At 56.5% G+C, this 23132-nt stretch overlaps 2 protein-coding genes across 3 annotated transcripts in view; both read left to right on the top strand.

Annotated features, from left to right (window-relative positions):
• Positions 1-4675, top strand: part of SLC30A5 (solute carrier family 30 member 5) — a 33149-nt gene extending 28474 nt beyond the window's left edge. For both annotated transcript variants that reach the window (XM_039911380.1, XM_029073414.2), the window contains one exon: positions 1411-4675. In XM_039911380.1, the coding sequence (XP_039767314.1) occupies positions 1411-1581 (171 nt within the window). In that variant the 3' untranslated portion in view covers positions 1582-4675. The remainder of the gene's footprint in view (positions 1-1410) is intronic.
• Positions 4676-9418: 4743 nt separating this feature from the next.
• On the top strand, positions 9419-20919 carry CCNB1 (cyclin B1). Its single transcript, XM_001507559.6, has 9 exons — positions 9419-9605; positions 12285-12452; positions 12549-12653; positions 14981-15178; positions 15692-15850; positions 16466-16702; positions 18135-18275; positions 20444-20554; positions 20692-20919. The coding sequence occupies exons 1-9, from the start codon at positions 9585-9587 to the stop codon at positions 20797-20799; spliced, it is 1248 nt and encodes a 415-aa protein (XP_001507609.3). The 5' UTR covers positions 9419-9584; the 3' UTR covers positions 20800-20919.
• Positions 20920-23132: the final 2213 nt, after the last annotated feature.

Below are 23132 nucleotides of genomic sequence, written 5' to 3'. Positions count from 1 at the left end.
TGCCGGGCACCGTGCCCGGGAAGCCACGGGAGAATCGGACGATAACGATGGCGGTGGTATCGGATAAGCGTTTACTCTGTGCCGAGCGCTGTTCTAAGCCCTGGGGTAGATTACGAGCTTATCGGGTCGTCCCACACGGGGCTCACGGTCTTCATCCCCGTTTGACAGCTGAGGTAACTGAGGCAGGGAGAAGTGAAGTGGCGGTGCCTGGATCAGGACCCACAGCCTCTGACGCCCGAGCCCGCGCTCTCTCCGCTGAGCCACGCTGCCTCTCCTCCCACGGAATAGTGGCGGAGACAGAGAATGGGAAACGGCAGTGAACTGCCAACGGGGTTGACAGAACAGTAAATGGTCTTCCCCCCGCTCCGGTCCAACGTCCCCACCCCTGTTATCCAGGCGGTGGAAGTGGAGGAACGTGGGGGACCCCCAAAGCCCAAGCCGTCGTTCCCACCTGCAGAACCACCACGGCGTGGAAAAGGTCATCTGGGCGCCGCCTCCCCCGGCCCGTTAGGTCTCGGAAGAGCGATAATTGTATCCGTTGAAGCGCTTACTGTGTGCCGGGCCCGGTACTAAGCGCAGGGACGGATCCGGGCAAGTCGAGTTGGACCCGATCCCCGTCCCACATGGGGCTCACAGTCTTCATCCCCGTTTCACTGACGGGGTAACCGAGGCCCGGAATAATGAAACGACAGACAGCAGACGGGTGGCAGAGTCGGAATTAGAGCCCGGGTCCTCCCGAGTCCCGGGCCCGTGCGCTCCCTACTACATCCGCATCTCTAGCTGCTAGGCCGACTGCCACGACGGCAGTTAATCGGTCAGTAGCCTTACCGAGCACCTGCTAGATGCAGAACGCCCTCCCAAACCCCGGCTTACCCGAGAGCGTAAAATGGAGTTAGAAGGCGTGGTGACTCCCTGCCCTCGAGGAGCTTTCACTCCGGCAGGAATGGAAGGGACAGTTTTAAACTCCTAGATGGTTTTTCCGTCTTACGCCGTCGGGTCGTCTCCGACCGTAGCGACTCCACGGACAGATCTGCCCCGGAACGCCCCGCCTCCGCCTGCAGTCGTTCCGGTAGTGGATCCAGAGAGTTTTCTGGGTAAGATTACGGAAGCGGTTTACCACGGCCTCCTTCGGCACGGTAAACTCGGGTCTCTCCGCCCTCGACTCTCTCCCGGGCCGCCGCCGCCCGGCACGGGTGAGTTTTGACCTGTAGCGGGGTGGCCTTCCCCTCGCCAGCCGCCGCCCGAGCTAGGAACGGAGCGGACGGGCCTCCGCTTGACTCTCCCTCCCCGTAGCCGAGGCCGGTAGAGGACCGGAAACTCTCCAGGTGCGGCCCTGAGAGGGGACCTGGATAATGTAGATAAGCTTAAATCGGAACCAGGGGAAAGAGCCTTGAGTCTTCTCTTCTCCAGGTCGGCGGAGTCCTCAAAGACGCCGGAGTGAGCAATCTGACCATCCAAGTGGAAAAGGAGGCGTATTTCCAACATATGTCCGGCCTGAGTACGGGATTCCATGACGTCCTGGCGATGACGAAGCAGATGGAATCTCTGAAATACTATAAGGACGGCACGTACATCATGTGAGGTGGAGCGCGATCCCCCCCCCAGAGGGTCTGATCGGTGAGGACCGGACGCCGAATTCGGAGCGTCGTCCGGAGAGAAGACTCGCGCAGAAGCGTACGGAGACGATGGACTCGATTTGAATTTTTTTTTTTTAAAAAAAAAAAAAAAAAAAAAAAGCTCAAGCCCATCAGATCAGGGTGTTTTTCTAAAGGAAAATCGAAAACGGACCAGAACGCTGTAAGTGTGGAAATAATGACCACTCGAATTACTGTACTTGGAGTTGATTAAAAAAAAAAAAAGGAATCTTGCTACGTGTGTGGGTGAGCACAATGAATACCCGGGGCCGGGATGAAATAGAAAATGTCTCGTTAAACGGAGAGGGGAAAGACGAATCTGAGGAGAAGATTCTCCTGTTGCTAATATGTATTTACACGTCTCTCGGGAAGAGAGACAGACGAAAAACTGAAGTTTTTTTGCTGTCTGAGGACCTACCAGTAAGAATGAAAAGTTCTTATATTTATGAATTTTCTGTATATAAAGCAGGTTTCTAATATACTTTTATTACGCTCAAAGTTTGTGTTACCATTAGGATTTTTACATTTTGATTTGCGGGGAAGGGGCTAGCTGGGGCAAATCTCGGGATGCGAGGGATGGGGACGCAAGCCGCCAGGAGCGGAAAGTGGCCCCAGGGCAGAATCTGCGCTCGGCCGGTTGGTCAACCACTACGATAAATGAACGTTTTTATACTTTTGCTACCCGTGGCCGACGACCCGGCTGATTCTCGGTGAAGGTAGAGAGCCCGTCCCCTCCGGGCTTGCCGCGCCCTTGCCTGGTTTCCCCCGCCCTCTCCGGGGCGCGGCTGTCCGGGGACTGGTGGTGTCCGGTCAAGTGACCGGGCGGGGGCTCGACTGAGGTGATCCGGGCGACGGGATGGTGGAAATCTCGCTCCCGGCGTCGTCTCGGACGCCCCTCGCAGAGGGAACCGCCTCGAAGGCCACCGTTGGGGCAGTTCTGCGCTCAGTCGGTCGGTCCGTTGTGTTCACCGCGCGCTAAATATCCGCAGAGCGCCGTACCGAGCGGCTGGGAGAGTACGATGCAACAGACACGTTCCCTGCCCGCAGCGGGCTTACGGTCCGGCCCTCGACCCTCATTACTCCCCCCGTGTCCCCGCTCAGGCCGCGGGCGAGACCCCGGGACCCCGGGGCCGGGTCGGATCAGTCGATCCACGGTCAGTCGGTGCCGACCACGGGACCGAGTGCTTGGATTGAGTCGGAGGGGACGGTCCCTGCCCACAAGAAGCCGACAACCTAGGGAACGAAGGGGAATGGGAGCGGCGGCTTCGATGTCGTCTCCCCGTGGGGGCCTTCCCCGTATCCCCGACCCCAGGCGTACGGAACCGCTCCTCCGGAAGCGGCTAGAAACTTGCTACGAAGGCCCGGGCGGCGCCCTGTTGGCCGGCAACTTCACAGGCCTCCAGCGGCACGTCTCGGGCCCCTCGGGACCCCGCAGGTCACCGCCGACTACGGGGAGAGATGAAGAAAGGCCGAACCACCACTGCGCGTTTCACCCGGCGGACTCCGATTAAGGGCCGTCCCCGCCCAAGGGCTCGAACAGCGTTCTTCCGGACCGTCTCGCGCCACCCTTGGCCCGGCCGCCCTCTCGTTCCGGAAAACCGGACGGTCGCCGTTCGGCGTCGCGTGGGACCATTTCAGGCGGGATCGGACCGGTGGAGCGGTTGCTATTCGTCGAGCGTCCTCGGCCGCCAGCCGCTGTACTGAGTGCTTGGGAAAGTACGACAGAAGCGCGCCACGCCTTCCACGCATTCCCCGCCCGCAGGGCGCCGCCGACGGCGGAGGGAGGTTTAAAGACGATCTACGATCGGTGCGGATGTTTTTCTTCCGTCGACGCCTCGGTTTGGCGACTGCCCGTTGTGTCTGCCTGAAATTAAGGCGAGTGAAACTGAAATTTCTGTTCGTGTGCAGGCTGAGCTCTTTGGAAGACGTGACGTGGTAAGTAGGATCCGTTACTAACTCGTTCGTGTGCAGGTCGAGCTTTTTAAAAGATGCGACGCGGGAAGTAGGATCCGTTAGCAACTTGGCCGGCCCCTCACGTCCGCTCTCGGACTCGCGGGATGAAATGAAGTCGATGGTTTTTTTCCTCCCCTCCGCTTCTCGGGTCAACCCCAGCCGGGCTCACTTGCCAGACTCCACGTTACCAGGACCTGGGAAGCCCCTCTTTTTCAAAGGACTTGGGATTTTATAATCAGAGAACGCGGGGCGGAAATCTAATAAACTGCAAGAAATGGACCGATACCTAGAGGCCGGCCTGAAAAACTCCTCGAGGACGGGGACGGCGTCTTCTCACGGTACTCTACTCTCCCCAGGACTCACTGCAGGGCTCCACACCTAGCAGACGCTCGCCAACCCAGCGCTTAGAACGGTGCTTTGCACGGAGCGCTTAACAGATACCGTTGTTATTTTTATCAATACCACCGATCGATTCACTCGCGGTCCCTCTGCCCCTCAAACCACCCCCCTCGGCCGAATCGAATCCTGTAAAATGGGGGAAACGTCGACGTCGGGGCCGGTGAGGTTGGTCCGCTTTTCTCACGGCGTCCTACTGCCGGATTTTAAACGGGGAGGTCTACCCCCTTCCCGACAGTATTTACCGAGCGCCTGCCGGGTGCGAAACACTGTACTGAGTGCTCGGGAGAGGACGGCGGAGCTAGGGGCTTACGGCCCCGCGGAGGCAACGGCGCCGTAAAGAACGAGTGGCTTCGGAAACGAGGTGAACTTTTACCCCCGCCAAGACAGGTGGTGCCTTCCCGCGATTTGCCTCCCTGGCGGTAACGAGTGTGCAAACGCAGTCGTTGGGGAGGGATCGTCTCTATCTCTTGCCGAATTGTACTTCTCAAGCGCTTGGGACAGTGCTCCGCACGCAGTAAGCGCTCAGTACGTTCGATTGAACGACCGGTCCTCGAACAGCGTGTCGGGCCTGATTAAAATCGCTACCCTCCGGCTCGTTGGTTTAAATTTTCCCCACTGCAGTTTTTCAGTCGGCGCTATGTAACTGCGTTTAAAAGGTAATAAAATGCGGGTTTATTTTTTCATCCGATCATTGCCGTTTCAAGCGAAGTGATTTCTTGTGTGGGTGACTTTTGGTTTTTAATCTTCCTGAGGAGCCGGGATTCTGGCTAGGACAGTCCCTCGGACGTCCCGTGAAGCGCCGCATCCCGCGCTCGCCTTTCTGGGTTTCGATTTCAGCGGTTTGGTATTAAGATATCGGGGCCCAGCCTCATCTGTCATTCGCAGGGGGAGATTCCATCGTGGAATTAAGTACGGGGGTAGGTGCGGGGAGAATCGGAGGGACTCGGCCCCCCGTCCCATCCAGTGTGGATGGATCAAATAATAATAATAATAATAATAACGTTGGTCTTTGTTAAGCGCTTACTGTGTGCAGAGCACTGTTCTAAGCGCTGGGGTAGACATAGGGGAATCTGGTTGTCGCACGTGGGGCTCACGGTCTTCATCCCCATTTTAAGAGAGCCACGTGGGGGACAGGGATTGGGTCCAGCCTGATTAGTAAGCGCTCAATAAATACTATTGAATGAACTCTCAGGAACTGCACCTTCTAACTCGATCGACCTCTCCCGAGCATTCATTCATTCAATCAGTCGTATTTATCGAACGCTTACTGTGTGCGGGGCAGCGTGTCAGGTACTTGGGAGAGTACAGTTTAACAAGAGACACGTTCCCCGACCACCCCCGCTTATTTGAGAAGCAGCCTGGCTCAGGGGAAAGAGCACGGGCTTTGGAGTCACGGGTCATGGGTTCGAATGCCGGTTCTGCCACTTGGCTGGGTGACTGTGGGCAAGTCCGTTCACTTCTCGGGGCCTCAGTGACCTCATCTGGAAAACGGGGATGAAGACCGGGAGCCTCCCGTGGGACGACCCGACGACCCTGTATCTCCCCCGGCGCTCAGAGCGGTGCCCCGCACAGAGTAAGCGCTTAAATACCAACGTTATTATTATCGTAGACACCCCCCAACACCCCACCTCCAGCTCTTAGCTCCTCCCGAACTCACCCTCTCGCCCCACCTAAATCTCCACTCAGCCGCCTCCCCTGCTCAGACCATGGCTCACCTGGGTTCCTCAACAAGGAACTCCCTCCTGAATCCCTCAGTCGTTGGTATTTGCATTTATCCATTCAGTCAGTCCTATTTATTGAGCGCTTAGTGTGCGGAGAGCACATTGCAACAATAAACAGACGCGTTAGGGTCTAGACCGTAAGCCCGTCAGAGGGCAGGGACCCGTCTCTGGCAGCGATTTGTCCGTTCCAAGCGCTTAGCACGGTGCTCTGCGCGTAGTAAGCGCTCGGCAGATACTACCGAATGAATAGAGCGGGGGAGACGGACGTCAGATACATTTGCAGAGACGTACACCAACGCGGTGGGGCTGGGAGGGGATTGAACAGAGGGAGCGAGTCGGGGCGACGCCGACGGGAGTGGGAGAGGAGGGAAGGGGGGCCTCGTTCCTTCGATGGTATTTATTGAGCGCTCACTGTGTGCAGAGCACTGTACCGAGCGCTCGGAATGGACAGTCGGGCAACAGATAGAGACGGTCCCTGCCCGACGACGGGCCCGCGGTCTAACCGTCTTAATCGGGGAAGGCCTCTTGGAGGAGGTGGGCCTTCCGTGAGGCTTTGAGGCAGGGGAGGGGAACGTACAGCGCGCAGCGTCCCGTGCTGAGCCCTTGGGAGAGAACAACCGGTAGAGCACTTGCGGACCCCAGGAGTTGTGACAAGCCGTCGGGGGAGACGGTTACCAAGCCCCCCCCCCCCCCCAACCCCATCTCCGATTCTCGGTGATCGCCCCTCTAACGATAAGGTTGGTATTCGTTAAGCGCCTGCCGTGTGCCGGGCACCGTTCTGAGCGCTGGGGGAGATACGGGGTGATCGGGTGGTCCCACGGGAGGCTCGCGGTTAATCCCCATTTTCCAGACGGGGTCACCGAGGCCCGCCACAGTCACACAGCTGACAGGCGGCACAGTGGGGATTGGAACCCACGACCTCCGACTCCCAAGCCCGGGCCCTTCCCGCGGAGCCGCGCTGCCCTCTCCCCCCCTCCACCTTGCCCTGCAGGGTCCCTCACCTGGCTCCTGGTTCTTCTTTTTCACCCAGGCCCCCCCGGGAGGAAGGGAAGAACGAGAGGGGCCGCGAGAAGCGGGGCCGGCGTCCCGTGAAAAGCCGGCGGAACGGCGGAGACGGTTCAGGCGGGCCCGGCCGACCGCTGCCGACGCCTCCGCCCGGAGCCGGTCCGGGGAAACTGAGGCCCGGGGAGGTCAGGAGACTCCCCCGAGGCCCCGCAACGGACCGGCGGACGTGTCGCCGAGACCGGCGCCCCGATCCTCGGGCCCCCGGCCCCCACCACGCCGAGCGTCACTGGAGCAAGCGGCCGGCAGTCGTTCGGTACGGTGCCAGGCACGTAGTAAGCGCTGGAGAAATACCGTGATCGTTCCTACTTGTTTACTGAGCGTTTAAGCGCTGTAAAATAGCGCTTGGGAGGGTACGACCTAACAGGGGGCGCGTTGATGATAATGTTGGGATCGGTTAAGCGCTTGCCACGTGCAGAGCGCCGCTCTGAGCGCCGGGGGAGATCCGGGGGCATCGGGTCGTCCCACGGGAGGCTCCCGGTTAATCCCCGTTTTCCAGATGAGGGAACTGAGGCCCAGAGAAGCGAAGGGACTCGCCCACGGTCACCCAGCTGACGAGGGGCGGAGCCGGGATTCGAACCCGTGACCTCCGACTCCCAAGCCCGGGCTCTTTCCGCCCAGCCACGCTGTGGTACTACCCCAACGCTTCGGGGCCCGCCCTAGGCTGCGAAATGGCCACCCGGACCCTGAGCTCTCAGGAAGCGGCGTGGCCTAGCGAAAGAAGCCGCCCAGGCCTGGCAGTCTAAGGGCCCCGAGTTCTAATCTCCCCTCTGCTTCCCGTGTGACCTGAGGGAAGGCAGCGCACCTCTCCGTGCCTCGGTCTCTTCAACCGCGAAACGCGTCCTTTAGTGAAGAGAGCGAAGGCTTGGGAGGCGGAGGGCGTGGGTTCCAATCCCGGCTCCGTGACCTCGGGCGAGACGCTTAGCTTCTCTGCGACTCATCTGTGAAATGGGCGTGAAGACCGCGAGCCCCGGGTAGGACAACCCCGTCGCCTTCCTATCTACCCTCATCCGTCAAATGGGGATTCAGACTGTGAGCCTCCCGTGGGACCACCTGATGACCCCGCCTCTCCCCCGGCGCTTGGAACGGCGCTCGGCACATAGTGGGCGCTTAATAAACACCAACATCGTTATTCTTATTACCCCAGCGCTTAGAACAGTGCGCATAAACTGCTTAACCACTATCACTGTTATTAGAGAAGCACCACGGCCTAGAGGAAAGAGCCCGGGCCTGGGAGTCACGGGTCACGGGTTCTGATCCCGGCTCCGCCGCCCGTCAGCTGTGTGACCTTGGGCAAGTCACTTCACCTCTCTGGGCCTCAGTTCCCTCATCTGTAAAATGGGCATTAATAACGACGTCGGTGTTTGTTAAGCGCCTACTCTGTGCGGAGCACCGTTCTAAGCGCCGGGGGAGATACAGGGTAATAACTGTGTTGGTGTTTGTGAAGCGCTCACTCCGTTAGAGAAGCCGCGCGGCTCGGTGGAAAGAGCCCGGGCTTTGGAGTCGGAGGTCACGGGTTCGAACCCCGGCCCTGCCGCTCGTCCGCCGTGTGACTTCGGGTAAGTCGCTTCGCTTCTCGGTGCCTCGGTTCCCTCATCTGTAAAATGGGGGATGCAGACCGCGAGCCCCACGTGGGACCACCTGATTCCCCCGCGTCTCCCCCGGCGCTTAGAACAGGGCTCCGCACGGAGTAAATAGCTTAGCAAACACCGACGTTATTACTGTCCTAAGCGCCGGGGGAGATACGGGGTCATCAGGTTGACCCATGTGAGGCTCCCAGTTAATCCCCATTTTACAGATGAGGTCACTGAGGCCCAGAGAAGTTAAGAGTGTGACCCCCCCCCCCCCCGTGGGACCACCTGCAGCGTGGCGCAGTGGAAAGAGCCCGGGTTTTGGAGTCAGGGCTCATGGGTTCGAATCCCAGCCCCGCCACCTGTCGGCTGCGTGACGGTGGGCGAGTCACTTCGCTTCCCTGGGCCTCAGTTCCCTCATCTGCCAAATGGGGATAAAGACCGGGAGCCCCACGGGGGACCACCTGATTCCCCTGTGTCTCCCCCAGCGCTTAGAACAGGGCTCCGCACGGAGTAAGCGCTTAACAAATAGCAACCTTAGGATTATTATTTATCACCTCGTATGCTCCCAGCGCTTAGAGCAGGGCTTGGCACCGAGTAAGCGCTTAACAAAATGGCACTGGGGGTATGATTATTAGACTGTAAGGCCCATGAGGGACGGGAGGTGGGTTCAACCTCGCTGTCTTGTGCCCAGCGCTCAGAACAGCGTTTGACCCCCCCCCAAGTAATCGCTTAACACACCCCATTTTAAAAAGAAAAGAAAAAGGCAGGGTGGGGGAGGGGGAAACCGGAAGTCTCGCGACCCCTTTTCGAAAGGCAACAGGGCGCAGGCCCGCACTTCCGGCCGCGCCGCCCGCACTTCCGCCCTCCCCTCCGCCCACAGCGAGCTCATTGGCCGCCGCCGCCCCACGTGACCCCCCCGCCCGCCCCCACGTGACCCCGCCGGGGGGGGGCCCCCCTCCTCCACGTGACCCCGCGGCGGTCGCCAGGGAAACGCATCCTCGCCGCGGGCCAATAGGAAGGCAGAGAACGCGACGAACCGACCAATGAGCGGAGGGCGGCGCGGGGTTTAAACCTGGGGCGGAGGCGGCCCGGCTGGCAGCGTGCGGAGGAGGCTCGGCGGTGGCGGCTACTCCACCTCCCTGCGGGCGGCTACTTGCTGGCCTCCCTGCTTTTTGTTTGAGTCGCCTGCGGCTCTCCATTTCTTTTCTCGTTTGCAGCCCGGCGGGGAGAAGAAGAGGACCATGGCGCTCCGAGTTAGCCGGGTGAGATGGCCCGGCCCTGCTGCGAACACCCTTTCATTCATTCGGGGCTACTTATTGAGCGCCTACTAGGTGCGCAGCACTGGACCAAGCGCTTGCAATGGACAAGTCGGCAACGAAGGGCTCACGGTCTAGTCGGGGGGAGGCGGGACAGAAGCAAAACACAATCACCGTAAATAGATTGAAGCCTCTCCTGCCCTTGGTGGGGGTGGGGGGGTGAGCAGGTTCATTCACTCGGTGGTACTTATTGAACGCCTACGGGGTGCAGAGCACTGTCCTAAACGCTGGGAATGAAAAATTAGGCCACGGAGAGAGGCCAGGCCTGCCCAGCAAGGGGTTCACGGTCTAAAAAGGGCGGGGGAGAGAGACAGCAAAACAAGTAGAGTAGGTAATAATAATCATATCTGGTAAGCGCTGAGCTATGTGCCGGGCACTGTACTGAGCGCTTGGATGGTATTCATTCAGTAGTATCTATGCAGCGCTTCCTATGTGCCAGGCACTGTACTGAGCGCTGGGGTGATTACGAGCGATTAGATCCCGATTAGACCGTAAGCCCGTCAAAGGGCAGGGACCGTCTCTATCTGCTGCCGACTTGTTCATTCCGAGCGCTCGGTCCAGTGCTCTGCACGTAGGAAGCGCTCAATAGATGCTATTGAATACCATCCGAGCGCTCGGTCCAGTGCTCTGCACGTAGGAAGCGCTCAATAGATACTATTGAATACAATCCGAGCGCTCAGTACAGTGCTCTGCACATAGGAAGCGCTCAATAGATACTATCGAATGAATACAATCCAAGCGCTCGGTCCAGTGCTCTGCACATAGGAAGCGCTCAATAGATGCTATTGAATACAATCCGAGCGCTCGGTCCAGTGCTCTGCACGTAGGAAGCGCTCAATAGATGCTATTGAATACAATCCGAGCGCTCGGTCCAGTGCTCTGCACGTAGGAAGCGCTCAATAGATGCTATTGAATACAATCCGAGCGCTCGGTCCAGTGCTCTGCACGTAGGAAACGCTCAATAGATGCTATTGAATACAATCCGAGCGCTCGGTCCAGTGCTCTGCACGTAGGAAGCGCTCAATAGATGCTATTGAATACAATCCGAGCGCTCGGTCCAGTGCTCTGCACGTAGGAAACGCTCAATAGATAAATACTATTGAATACAAGCAAATCCCCCAGGGGAGCTGGGGGAGGGTGTTAGTTCTAGATTGAGCCCCTTGTTAGGGATGGTCTCTCTCTGTTTGCCCAGTTGTACTTTCCGAGCACCCAGAAAGCGCTCAATAAATTCCTTCAATCCTACTTCTGGAGCGCTTCCTGGGTGCAGAGCACGGGACCGAGCGCTCGGAAAGCACAACTGGGCAACAGAGAGAGGCCAGCCCTGCCCGACAACTGGCCCGCCGTCTAGAAATACGATTGAGTGAATGGATTGTTATTGTTAGTCGTGGTTAATTGAGCGCTCGCTATGTGCAAAGCACTGTGCTGAGCGCTTGGGAGAGCCCCCTAGAACATCAAACTCCCTGCCCCCAACGGGGGAATGTGGGGCTGCGGGATGGAGGAGGTAAAAAGGGGGTGACGGGGGGGGGGCGCTTGGGAGGGGAGAGGTCGATTTGAGATTGATGTCCGTCTCCCCCTCGAATAATTAGGATATTTGTTGAGCGCCCAGTAGGTGCCGGGCACTGTCCTGAGCGCCGGGGTAGACGGAAGATAATCGGGCTGGATTAAGCGCTCAATAAATACTATTGAATGAAGCGATTAAACTAGGCCGCGAGCTCGCTGTGGGCAGGGGTTCTGTTTAATGTTCCGTTGTACTCTCCCGAGCGGTCAGTACGGTGCTCTGCGCACTATAAGCGCTCAATAGATAGGATTGACACGGCGGGCCTTGTCGGGCGAAGAAAGGGTGGCCACTGGGCTAGTCGGGGGCCGCAAAGTGGGCCTCGGTCTCCGCGGGGGCCGCGTTTTGTCAAGGGGTGGGCTTCTTTAGGGGCTCCTTCGGTCGTCTTTATTGAGCCCTAACTGTACTGAGCGCTTGGGAAAGTACAGTCTAACAGTAGGCGGGCACGCTCCCGGCCCGCAACTAGTCTAGCGCTGTCGGCCGGGGGGGAGATTAGGGGGCGACGGACCTTGAGGGAAACGTTTGCAGTTGGAAAGCACAAGGGGGGACCCAAAGCGGGACCCTCCTGGGGAGGGAAGGGTATTCATTCATTCATTCATTCAATAGTATTTATTGAGCGCTTACTATGTGCAGAGCACTGTACTAAGCGCTTGGGACGCACAAGTCGGCAACAGATAGAGACGGTCCCTGCCGTTTGACGGGCTCACGGTCCGATCGGGGGAGACGGACGGACGAGAACGATGGCGATAAACAGAGTCGAGGGGAAGAAGGTCTCGTAAAAACCGATGGCGACTAAATAGAATCGAGGCGATGTACAATTCATTAACAAAATAAATAGGGTAACGAAAATATAGACAGTCGAGCGGACGAGTACGGTGCTGTGGGGATGGGAAGGGTAGATCTTGTTGCCCCCTGAGCTGAGCTCTCGGGGCGGGGGGGGGGGGACGGGGACGGGGACTTGAGCCAGAGCCCTCGTTAAAGGGCTGCTAGAGATTGCTATTATTATTATTGTAGCATTAATAACCTCTGGGTGTCCTTGGGCGCCGACCCACCCGCGATGTCTCCCGCAGAACGCGAAGATCAATGGGGAGAACAAGGTGAAGACCAGCGTGGCGGCCACCAAAAGAGCGCCGGGCCCCTCGGCCGCCGCCAAGCAGGCCCCGAGGCCGCGGAACGCCCTCGGGGACATCGGCAACAAGGTGGCGGAGCAACCCCAGTCCAAGATGCCCGTGAAAAAGGTAAGCGCCGGTTCCGCCTCGCCCCTCGAGGCGGGCGCCTCCGCCCGGGATAACCCCCCCCCCCGCCGACCGACCTCCTTTCCCCGCCCGTCCCAGGAAACCAAGGCTGCCGTGGTCGGAAAAGTCATCCCCAGGAAGTTGCCGAAGCCCGCGGTCAAGGGGCCGGAGCCCGTTAAGGAGAAGAAGCCGGAGCCCGTGAAGGTAACCCAAAATCTGCTCTCCCCGGACGAAGAGGGCCGAGCGGGTGGAGAGGCGGGGCCTCCGGCCCTTCCCTCCGAAATCCTGGTCCGTCCCACCTTGTTCTCACTGACTCCGTCGCACTGTCCTCGCTTAATACGGCCCTTTGCACGTAGTAGGTGCTCACTGAGCACCTCGCTTAAAGAAATGAGGCCTTCTCTGATTACCGTCAGTCACAAAATCCCGGGCCTGATCTTGGTCTGGGGTGGAGGAGAGCAATCTCGGCTCCGCCGCCTGTCGGCTGCGTGACCGTGGGCGGGTCGCGTCGCTTCTCTGGGCCTCGGTGACCTCATCTGGAAAATGGGGATGAAGACGGGGAGCCTCACGTGGGACCACCTGATGACCCTGTATCTACTCCAGCGCTTAGAACAGCGCTCGGCACATAGTAAGCGCTTAACGAATACCGACATTGGGTTAGACTGTAAGCCCGTCGTGGGGCAGGGATGGTCTCTGTCTGCGGCCAGATTGTACCTTCCAAGCGCTTAGTACGGTGCTCTGCACATAGTAAGCGCTCAAATACCATCGAATTGAATAAATACTGTTGAATATTGGAATTCAGAAGAGAGCGATCCTTGCAAGTCCTCAAAAAAGCAGCCCTCGCGTGGGCACAAGAGGTCTCTTGCCCACTGTCTTTGAAAAGCGGTGCGGCCTGGTAGAAAGAGCGTCCGGAGTGAGTTCTGGCTTTTAATCCTACCTCTGCTGTGTACCTGCCGGCTGACCCGGGGAAAGGCACTTAACTTCTTTGCCTTAGATCCTTTACCTGAGGTAATCGTGTGAGAGGCGGCGTGGCCTAGTGGATAGGGGCCAGGAAGTCAGAAGGACCTGGGTTCTAATCGCGGCTCCGGCCCTTGGCGGCTGGGTGACTTTGGCCAAGTCACTGCTCTGTGCCTCGATTTCCTCATCTATAAAATAGGTTTTAAGCCCGTGAGCCCAGTGGAGGACAGGGACTCTGTTCAATCGGGTGATTTTTGTATCTTCCCCAGAGCTAAGTAGAGTCTGGCACATAGAAGATACAAAACACAGAACACTTTAAAGAAAAAAAAATAAATAAGGATTCATTGCCCTAAACCAGGAACCCCATGTGGGACCCGATTGTCTTGTATCTACCCCGGTGCTCAGTACAGTGCTTGCCAAATAGCGAGCACTTACCGAGTATTATTATTATTATTATTATTATTTAAATACTTAGCTTAGAGAAGCAGCGTGGCTCAGTGGAAAGAGCACGGGCTTTGGAGTCAGAGGTCATGAGTTCGAATCCCAGCCCTGCCACTTGTCAGCTGTGTGACTGTGGGCGAGTCACTTCGCTTCTCTGGGCCTCAGTTACCCCATCTGTAAAATGGGGATGAAGACTGTGAGCCCCATGAGGGACAGCCTGATCACCTTGTATCCCCCCCCAGCGCTTAGAACAGTGCTCTGCACATAGTAAGCGCTTAACAAATACCAACATTAGCTTGCCTTAACGTCAACCGACACCTTGATGATGATGATGCACTCAGTCGGTGGTACTTATGGAGCGAGCGCTTACTACGTGCAGGGCACTGTATCAAGTGCCTGGGAGAGTATGATGAAATAGAATTAGCGGACGCATTCCCTGGCCGTAACAAGCTGACAGCCTATTATTAAGCATTTGTGCTGGGGTAGATAGGAGGGTGAGCTCTCCGAAGAGGAATGATTTGTCAAAGACTAGAAACTTAGTCTCCCTCACCTCTTTGCACTCATGATGGTATTTAAGCACTTACTACGTGCTAAGCACTGGGCTAGATACAAGGTAATCAGATTGACCCACGTAATAATAATGTAGGTATTTGTTAAGCGCTTACTATGTGCAGAGCACTGTTCTAAGCACTGGGGTAGACACAGGAGAATCAGGTTGTCCCACGTGGGGCTCACCGTCTTCGTCCCCGTTTGACAGATGAGGTCACTGAGGCCCAGAGAAGTGAAGTGACTCGCCCACGGTCACACAGCTGACAAGTGGCCGAGCGGGGATTCGAACCCAAAGCCCGGGCCCTTTCCACTGAGCCACGCTGCTTCACGCGGGGCTCACCGTCTTCGTCCCCGTTTGACACGTGAGGGAACTGAGGCACGGAGAAGTCAACCGACTGACCCGAGGTCACGCAGCAGACATGTGGCAGAGCGGGGATTCGAACCCGTGACCTCTGACTCCCAGGTCCGTGGTCTCGCCCGCTCCGGGAGGGCCCACCTCCCAGAGGAGCGGGGAATCCCCCGCGTCCCCCTCCCGCGACGGGCCCCCCCCCCCCCGACCCTGCGCCGCGCCGTCTGCCGCTCCCCAGGCAGAGCCTCCGTCCCCGAGCCCCATGGAAACGTCGGGCTGCGAGGTGTCGGGCCGCGCCCCGGCCGAGGACGTCCTGTGCCAGGCCTTCTCGGACGTCATCCTGGCCGTGAAGGACGTGGACGCCGCCGACGCCTCGGACCCCAACCTCTGCAGTGAATACGTGAAGGACATCTACAGCTACCTGCGGCAGCTGGAGGTCGGGACCCGCGGGGAGACTCCGGCTCCTGACGGAGAGCCGCTGGACGCTGGGCTCGGTGGCGCCGGGGATCGGTGGGGCTTCTGCCCGGGGAAACGCGGGGAATCGAGGCCCTGCCCGCTCTAATCAGTCGGTCGCATTTACCGAGCGCTTGCTGTGTGCAGAGCACCGTACTAAGCGCTTGAGTACCGTGGAACAGACAGACACCTTCCTGCCCACGGCGAGCTTACGGTCTAGAGGAGGGTCGATTTTATCGCCAAACGGCGATGGGTAAATGAATAATGGGTGAAGATTTTGCCGTGCTCGATCGATTAATCCCGAGCATCACGCTAAATGCTCAAGAGAATACGACGACGGCAAGAGACGTGATCCTTGCCCTCGGGGAGCTTCTGACCTCGGGGTTGACTTTTTTTGCCTAGGATCTTGGTTCTTTGGAGGCTGGTATGATAGTCTATCAATAACTACCCACCCCCGACTCATTTTCTCACCACCCCCCGCCCCGTTCTCACACAGGAAGAGCAAGCTGTCCGACCCAAATATCTGGTGGGTCAAGAAGTCACCGGAAACATGAGAGCGATTCTGATCGACTGGCTGGTCCAGGTTCAGATGAAATTTAGGCTCTTGCAAGAGACCATGTATATGACGGTGGCCATCATCGACCGTTTCCTGCAGGTGAGTGGGTTTTGCGTGCGCGCGCGCTCTCTTCCCACCCTCCTGAGTGAGGATGGCACTCTCGAACGCTCGACCCCCCCTCCGAGCACGGCAGCAGCCGTGCGGGTGCCCAAGGAAGGCGGGGAAAACGCAGTGAAAGTGAGACCCTCGACCCCGGGACCCCCCCCCCCCCCAAGCTAGATCTCTAACCAGGCCAGAGCGACGGAGAGACTGGAGCTCGGTCCAACCGGCCTTAGGTCAAAAGCTTTTGAACGCTGCTAACTCACTGAGGGCAAAAGGGGGAGTTAACCGAGCTCCCACTTTGGGTCTTTTCAACCCCCGCTTGGAAACCCAGGGCTGGTAGGAGCCGGGTTGAGCGAGGTTGAATCCAGTCCTCCAGCTCTGTGGGACGATCGTTCCGCGGAGAGGGCACCGGTGACCACCGGACCCTTTTTTTTTTTTCCCGCCTACCTGATACTTCAGAACCAGGAATGGCTTTTAAATTTCTAGCGGATGGGCAGTAATAGCCCTCAGAGAGGCTGAAGGGAGAACCTTTTTTTTTTAACTGAGGAGATGCGGACGGGGGGACGTCGGGTGGGCGGGACGCGAGGTTACGAGGCTCGTCGGCTTCGGCAGGACAACGGCGTGCCCAAGAAGATGCTGCAGCTGGTCGGGGTCACGGCCATGTTCATCGCCAGCAAGTACGAGGAGATGTACCCGCCCGAGATCGGGGACTTCGCCTTCGTGACCGACCACACGTACACCAAGCACCAGATCCGGCAGATGGAAACGAGGATCCTCAGGGCCTTGGATTTCGGGCTGGGCCGCCCCCTGCCTCTGCACTTCCTCCGCCGGGCGTCCAAGATCGGAGAGGTGACCCTCCCCGCCGGCTCGTTGACCACCCGGCCCGCGTTGCTCGGGGGCAGAACTCTGCCGTCGGGGTGGGGGGACGGGGGAGGCAGTCTCACCAGAGACCCTGTGGCCTAGCGGAAAGAGCACGAGGCAGACACCCACCCAAATTCTAATCCCGATCTGCCGCTGGTCGGCAGCGGGATCTTAAATGCGTCCGTCGACCTCTCACGGCTTTGATCTTTCTCCTCTATGAAAGAAGAGAGGAGAAGCTTGCTCTCCTTCTACACCCGGGAGCTCCAAGTGGGACAGGGATTGTCTCCAATCGTTTTGTCTTGCATTTATCCCAGTGTTTAGGGCCCAGTAAATGCTGAATCTAATATTCTCATTCCTGGCTAGGTGACGTAGCTACCGTGGCTTGTAGCTAAAGCAGCACCACCTCTGTCTATGGGTCTAGGATGTATGTGGGGGGATGTCTCTGGTTCTGCTTCCAGATTGGATGTCTCTTTTGGGCAGGCGCGGGTGAAGGGAATATAAAATGTGTCAAATCACTGGGGTAGGTATAAATCAATCAGGTTGGACACTGTCCCTGCCCACACAGGGCTCACAGTCTAGGAGGCAGTAGGATTTCATCTTTTGAAGTTGAAGAAACTGAAGCACGGAAGAAAAGTGACTTACCCAAGGTCACGTAGCAAGCAGTTGTTAGAGCCGGGATTAGAACCCAAGTTCTCTGATTCCCAAGCCTGCTCTTTCCACTAGGCCTCGCTACAGCAGCTCCTGGGGACCCCAGGACTTTCAGGGGAGCTCTGTGGAGACAGAACCTGGACACAAAGAGAATTTTGCAGATGTCCAAAGTCTCTCCCTCCACCCCCCAGCCCATCACCCAGTTTCCTTTCACTGGACTTGAAACAAATCAGTCAGATGAGACTTAGTCCCTGCCCGGAGTGGGACTGTCGAGGGAGATCAGGTATTTTATCCCCATTTTACAGGGGAGATGAGGGCCTGGACACTTTTTTTTTCTCTTTCTTGATTGCTATTTACTAAGCATTTACTCTGTGTCAAGCACTGGGGTAGACACAAGTTAATCCGGCCAGTTTAGGTTTTACAGCCTAAACAGGAGAACAGATATCGAATCCCCATTTTAGTTGCGGAAACAGGCACGGGGGAGCGAAGGGAGTTGCCCAAGGTCACGCAGCAGCCAAATGGCAGAACCGGGATTAGACCCCCGGACCTTCCGGCTCCCAGGCCCGGGCTCTTCCCGTTAGGCCACGTTAAAACTTCCATTGCCCGTGGCCGCACGACAGGCCCGCGACTGTAGGTGGAACGAGAAGTCGGAAGTCCTGTTTCTTGGGAACGCTAGGCCGCGCCGTAGGGGAAACGTGGATGGGCCACCTGTGGATTGAGCCGGGGATCTGTGAGGGCGGGCGGGTGGACCGCTGTTCTCGCCCTGCCCCAGGTGGACCTGGAACAACACATGTTGGCCAAATACCTGATGGAGCTGACCATGGTGGACTACGAGATGGTGCACTTCCCGCCTTCCCAGGTGGCGGCCGCCGCCTTCTGCTTGGCCCTCAAAGTCCTCGATGGGGGCGAATGGGTAAGATGAAGTGGGTCCCGTGAGGGAGGGGCTGGGACGTCTCTGTGGGCTCACGTTTATGGTATTTAAGCGCTTACTAGGTGCCAGGCACAGGACAAGCTAATAACCAGCTAGATAATAGCTAATTCATTCATTCGATAGTAATTGAGCGGTTACTATGTGCAGAGCACTGTACTAAGCGCTTGGAATGGACAATTCAGCAACAGATAGACAATCCCTGCCCACTGACAGGCTCACCGTCTAATCGGGGGAGACAGACGGACAAAAACAATAGCAATAAATAGAATCGAGGGGATGGACATCTCATTAAAATGGGGCAATAAAAATATATACAAATGATTTAGTGAGCGCTTACTATGTGCAGAGCACTGTACTAAGCGCTCGGAATGGACAGTTCAGCGACAGACAGAGACGATCCCTGCCCACTCATCAGGACGCGGTCCATGTCCCGAATGGGAATCACAGTCTTAATCCCCACTTGACGGATGAGGTTCGGTCACAAGGCAGACGAGGGTGGGGTGCCGCCGTGGGCTTCGGGAGGGGCGGGGGGTGGACCATCTTGGATCTGGAAACCCTGAGAATGCCCTTGGACTGATTCTTGGTTATTAATCAGTCAGTCAACTTACTGAGTGCTTATTGCGTGCAGAGCACTGTACTGAACGCTCGGGAGAATACAATAAGAGACGCACTCCCCGTTCACAGCGAGCTTGCCGTCTAGAGGACGTAGTAAGCGCTTAAACTAGACCGTAAGCACCTCGAGGGCAGGCCTGCTGTCTACTAACTCCATTAGACTCTCCCAAGCACGCGATAGAGTGCTCTGCACTCGAATACACTTAACTGATCCTAACAAGCCTTCTCTAGAATGACGACAATTGAATTATTCCTCAAGTGCAGTCAGCTCTGCCATTAATATAGGTCTTGAGCATACGGGTCTTGGCTCAAACCCTATTAAGAAGCGAGGAACGGCTCTCCCAGTGATATGAGCAGATCTAGCGGTGTTGGGGGAAAAACCGTCTCCCCACACGTTTGCACATATACAACCTCAGAAAAGGCAGGTCCAACAGAAGTTTCCTTAGCATCGAGTTCTGCAGTGCCTCAGAAGCCCCTGTGTTCCAGGAGGAGTGGAATGGGAGGGTGTAAGGAGCCACACCCAACTCTCCTTCCCTTCCTCTTTGACCCCCTTCCCTTCCGTGAGTCTCCAAAACACTCCCAAACTCCAGCCATTTTGTCCTGGCAGGTTTGTCTGTTTTAAATGGCATCTGTTAAGCTCTCACTGTGTGCCGGTCACTGGACTAAGCACCGGGGCAGAGGCACGCCGATCCGGCCGGTCGCGTTCCTTGTCTCGCACGGGGCTCCCAGTCTTAATCCCCATTTTGCAGATGAGGGAACCGAGGCCCAGGGGAGTTGTCGCTTGCCCGAGGCCGCACGGCAGACGAGGCCACGCTGCTTCAAGGATTCTCACAGTCCTGGCACCTCTTTGCCCTCCTTCTCAAGAGTGGGAATTCTGTGCCTACTGTGGGCGGAGCACTGTAACCAGCCACTTGGGTCAGCACCCTAAGCGGCCTAAGGGTTAGAGCCCAGACCCGGGGGTCAGAAGGACCTGGTCTCTAACCCTGGTGACCTTAGGCAAGTCACTTCACCTCTCTGGGCCACAGTTACCTCATCTGTAAAATGGAGATTAAGACCGAGCCCCAGGTGGGACAGGGACGGCGTCCCATATATCTACCTCGGTGCTTAGAACGGTGGTCGGCACATAGGAAGCGCTTAACAAGTAACTAAAAAAAAAAACCTGGTCTACACACTCAAGGAATTTACAACCTGGTCATGTTTCCCTACCGATCGGGGTATGTGAGTGCATACTGGACTTTTGAGCTCGTTGTGGACGGGGATTGTCTCTATCTGTGCCAAACTGTACCTGCCAAGCGACAGTAAGCGCTCAATAAATATGACCGAGTGAATGAACACAGCGCTCTGCACCCAGCCCTTAATAAATACGATCGAATGAATACGGGAAGCACTTGGAAAAAGCACGAGAGGGTTGATCAACACGATCCCTGCGCCCTTGGAGGTGACAGTCTTGAGGATGGATGCTTAGGCGGGCATGAACGTGAATGCTTACGGAAGATATTGGGTGGGCATTAACTCCCTGGACGCGTTTAACTTCTCAGACGCCGCTCCTTCAACACTACCTGTCTTACACTGAGGAATCTCTCCTGTCCGTCATGCAACACATGGCCAAGAACGTTGTGATGGTGAATAAGGGACTGACCAAGCACGTGGTGAGTAGCCGAGGGGACGGTCGCGGGCCGGACCTCGCCCGGCCCGACCCTCCGGACCTCTGGGAGGTCGAGGAGGGGGAAGGGGACGGCGGGGATGGCCGGGCCTAACGGACGCTTGCCCCATTTTTCCATTTCAGACCATCAAGAACAAGTACGCCAGCAGTAAGCATGCGAGGATTAGCACTCTCGCACAGCTCAACTCGGCGGTCGTTCAGGACCTGGCCAAGGCTCTGACCAAGGCGTAAGCTTCTCGCCCGCGGACGGAAGCGGAACGTGACAGATTAAGGTTGGCACCATGTGCCTCTGTACATACTGTGCGTGTTAGATTCATTTTTAATAAAGCATTTGCCCCTTTTACCTCCTAAGGGGGAGTGCTTTCGACTTTTCGTTCAGCCGAGAGCTCGGCCTGAGCCTCGCGCCGGTTCTTTTTCCCCCCCTATTTCTTTCTGGGGTTGGTAACAAGGGGGTAATTTGGGGTTTTAGTACCCTGATCTGGTACTCTATGGCTGAAACTCTCTTCAAACATTAATTATTCACAATAACTTGATCGGGTTGCGTAGTACTTGTAGTAGACAGAGCCCTCACACACCCACACACGGTCTGTAACTTCACAAATAGACTCCAGGTCAGGAATCAGAATTAAATACAGACCAAAGCAGGGACTTGGAAGAAAAGATCCCTGCCCTCAAAGAACTTAGGGCCGAGTAGGGGGCCGACGGCCGTAAAACAAATGGAAAGGAAAATGGGGGATGGGGAGGAGTTGGTGTTGAATGAACAGTGCTAAAATGCGATAAACCTGTGAATCCATGGGCAGAGAAAGGTGGGGAAACGCTTTGCTTATTTTCCTCTCTGATTCCTTGCAAGAACCTTTTTTGTCTGTTTTCTGTCTTTCCCATGGGTTCTAAGGCACCGGAGCCAAGCAAGCGGTTTGGACTGGGGGGCCTGGAAAAGTAGCGGAAAATAACGTAATGACGTTGGTATTGAGCGCTTCCTAGGGGCCGAGCACTGTTCGAAGCGCTGGGGCAGAAAGAGGATAATCAGGCTGTCCCGCGTGAGGCTCACAGTCTTCATCCCCATTTTACAGATGAGGTAACTGGGGCTCCGAGAGGTAAAGTGACGATTAGAAACTGGTGCTTTTCGCGGCCGGTCTAGAGAAAGGGGCAAGTGCTCGGTCTACAAAAAGGTGTGCCCGGAGCAGTCATTTAACTGCTTTCACACCTGGACGATGTCTGGACCACCACCATCTTGTAGAGAGGAACTGGTCTTCTCCTCCAGCCTTCCAGACTGCGGACGTTAACTTCTTCAAGATTAAATAAATTGGGAATGCGTTACCTAAAAGGGTAGACACATCTCTGCCCTCAAGGAGCTTACGAGGGGATGCGGAGGGGGAGATGGACATTAACGTGAATTACAGATAGGAAGGGGAGAGGGAGAAGCGGTGTGGCTTAGCGGAAAGAGCGCGGGCCTGGGAATCCGGACTTTGGGGGGAGTCTATCTAAGCCCTGCTCTGCTGCCTCTCTGCGGTGTGACCTTGGGCAAGCCACTTCTCTGCCTCAGTTATATTAGCTTTAAGATGGGAATTAAATGCTCTCTCCAATGTAGGCTGAAGGCACGTCTTCGAGAAGCCGTCCCTGACTAAGCCCTCACTTCCTTATCTCCTACTCTCTTCTGTGTTGCCTTTTATTCAGCCCCACGGTATTTAATGTCCCTATCTGTAATTCATATTAAAGTCATTCTCCCCCTCCAGACTGTCAGCTTTTTCTGGACAGGGAACGTGCCTGTTTTAGCGTCGTTTGTACTCTCCCAAGCGCTCAGTACAGTACCCTGCACCTAGTAAGTGTTCAATAAATTTGATTTTTTTCCTCCTTTCTCTGTTGCCCTCATTTGCTCCCTTTCTTCTTGAGCCCCACAGCACTTAGGTCCATATTATCTCTCATTGATTCATATTCATGCCTGTCTCCCCCTCTAGGCTGTAAGCTTGTTTTGGTCAGGGAATGCGTCCTCTCCCAGGCGCTTAGTACAGTGGTCTGCACACAGTAAGCACCCAAATACGATTGCTGGACTGTGAGCCCCATGTGGGACAGAGACCATGTTCAACCCGATGAACTTGTATCTTCCCTAGCGCTTAGAACAGTGCTTGGCACACATTAAGCACTTAAATACCACCGTTATTATTACTCTTATTATTCTCTGGGCCTCAGTTCCCTCCTCTGTAAAATGGGGGTGAAGACTGTGAGCCCCACGTGGGACCACCCGATCATCCTGTATTTACCCCAGTGCTTAGAACAGGGCGTGGCACCTAGTAGGTGCTTAACAAAGACCGTCATTATTCTTATTTTTCTCTGGGCCTCAGTGACCTCATCTATAAAATGGGGGTGAAGCCTCTGAGCCCCACGAGGGCCAACCTGATGACCTTGGGCCTCCCCCAGTGCTTAGAAGAAGGCTTGGCACCTAGTAAGGGCTCTGCACACACTAAGGCCCCGGGAATACCACTGGGTGGATGAATAAATACGATGGAAGGAATGAATAAATATGATTGAATAAATGAGCAAATACGATTGATTGATTGAATGAATGA

The sequence above is a fragment of the Ornithorhynchus anatinus genome, chromosome 1 (genome assembly GCF_004115215.2).
Source record: "Ornithorhynchus anatinus isolate Pmale09 chromosome 1, mOrnAna1.pri.v4, whole genome shotgun sequence".
Classification (NCBI taxonomy): Eukaryota; Metazoa; Chordata; class Mammalia; order Monotremata; family Ornithorhynchidae; genus Ornithorhynchus; species Ornithorhynchus anatinus.
Note: the sequence above shows the minus strand (reverse complement) of the source record. Positions and strands in the feature narration are given on the sequence as shown.

What these genes read in the sequence shown, in the direction of transcription:
- CCNB1 (XM_001507559.6), top strand. Translation starts at nt 9,585, where the DNA reads ATGGCGCTCCGAGTTAGCCGG. An exon ending in CCAAGATGCCCGTGAAAAAG is followed by an intron (nt 12,453 to 12,548) that starts GTAAGCGCCGGT and finishes CGCCCGTCCCAG; the next exon opens with GAAACCAAGGCTGCCGTGGT. An exon ending in TCATCGACCGTTTCCTGCAG is followed by an intron (nt 15,851 to 16,465) that starts GTGAGTGGGTTT and finishes CGGCTTCGGCAG; the next exon opens with GACAACGGCGTGCCCAAGAA.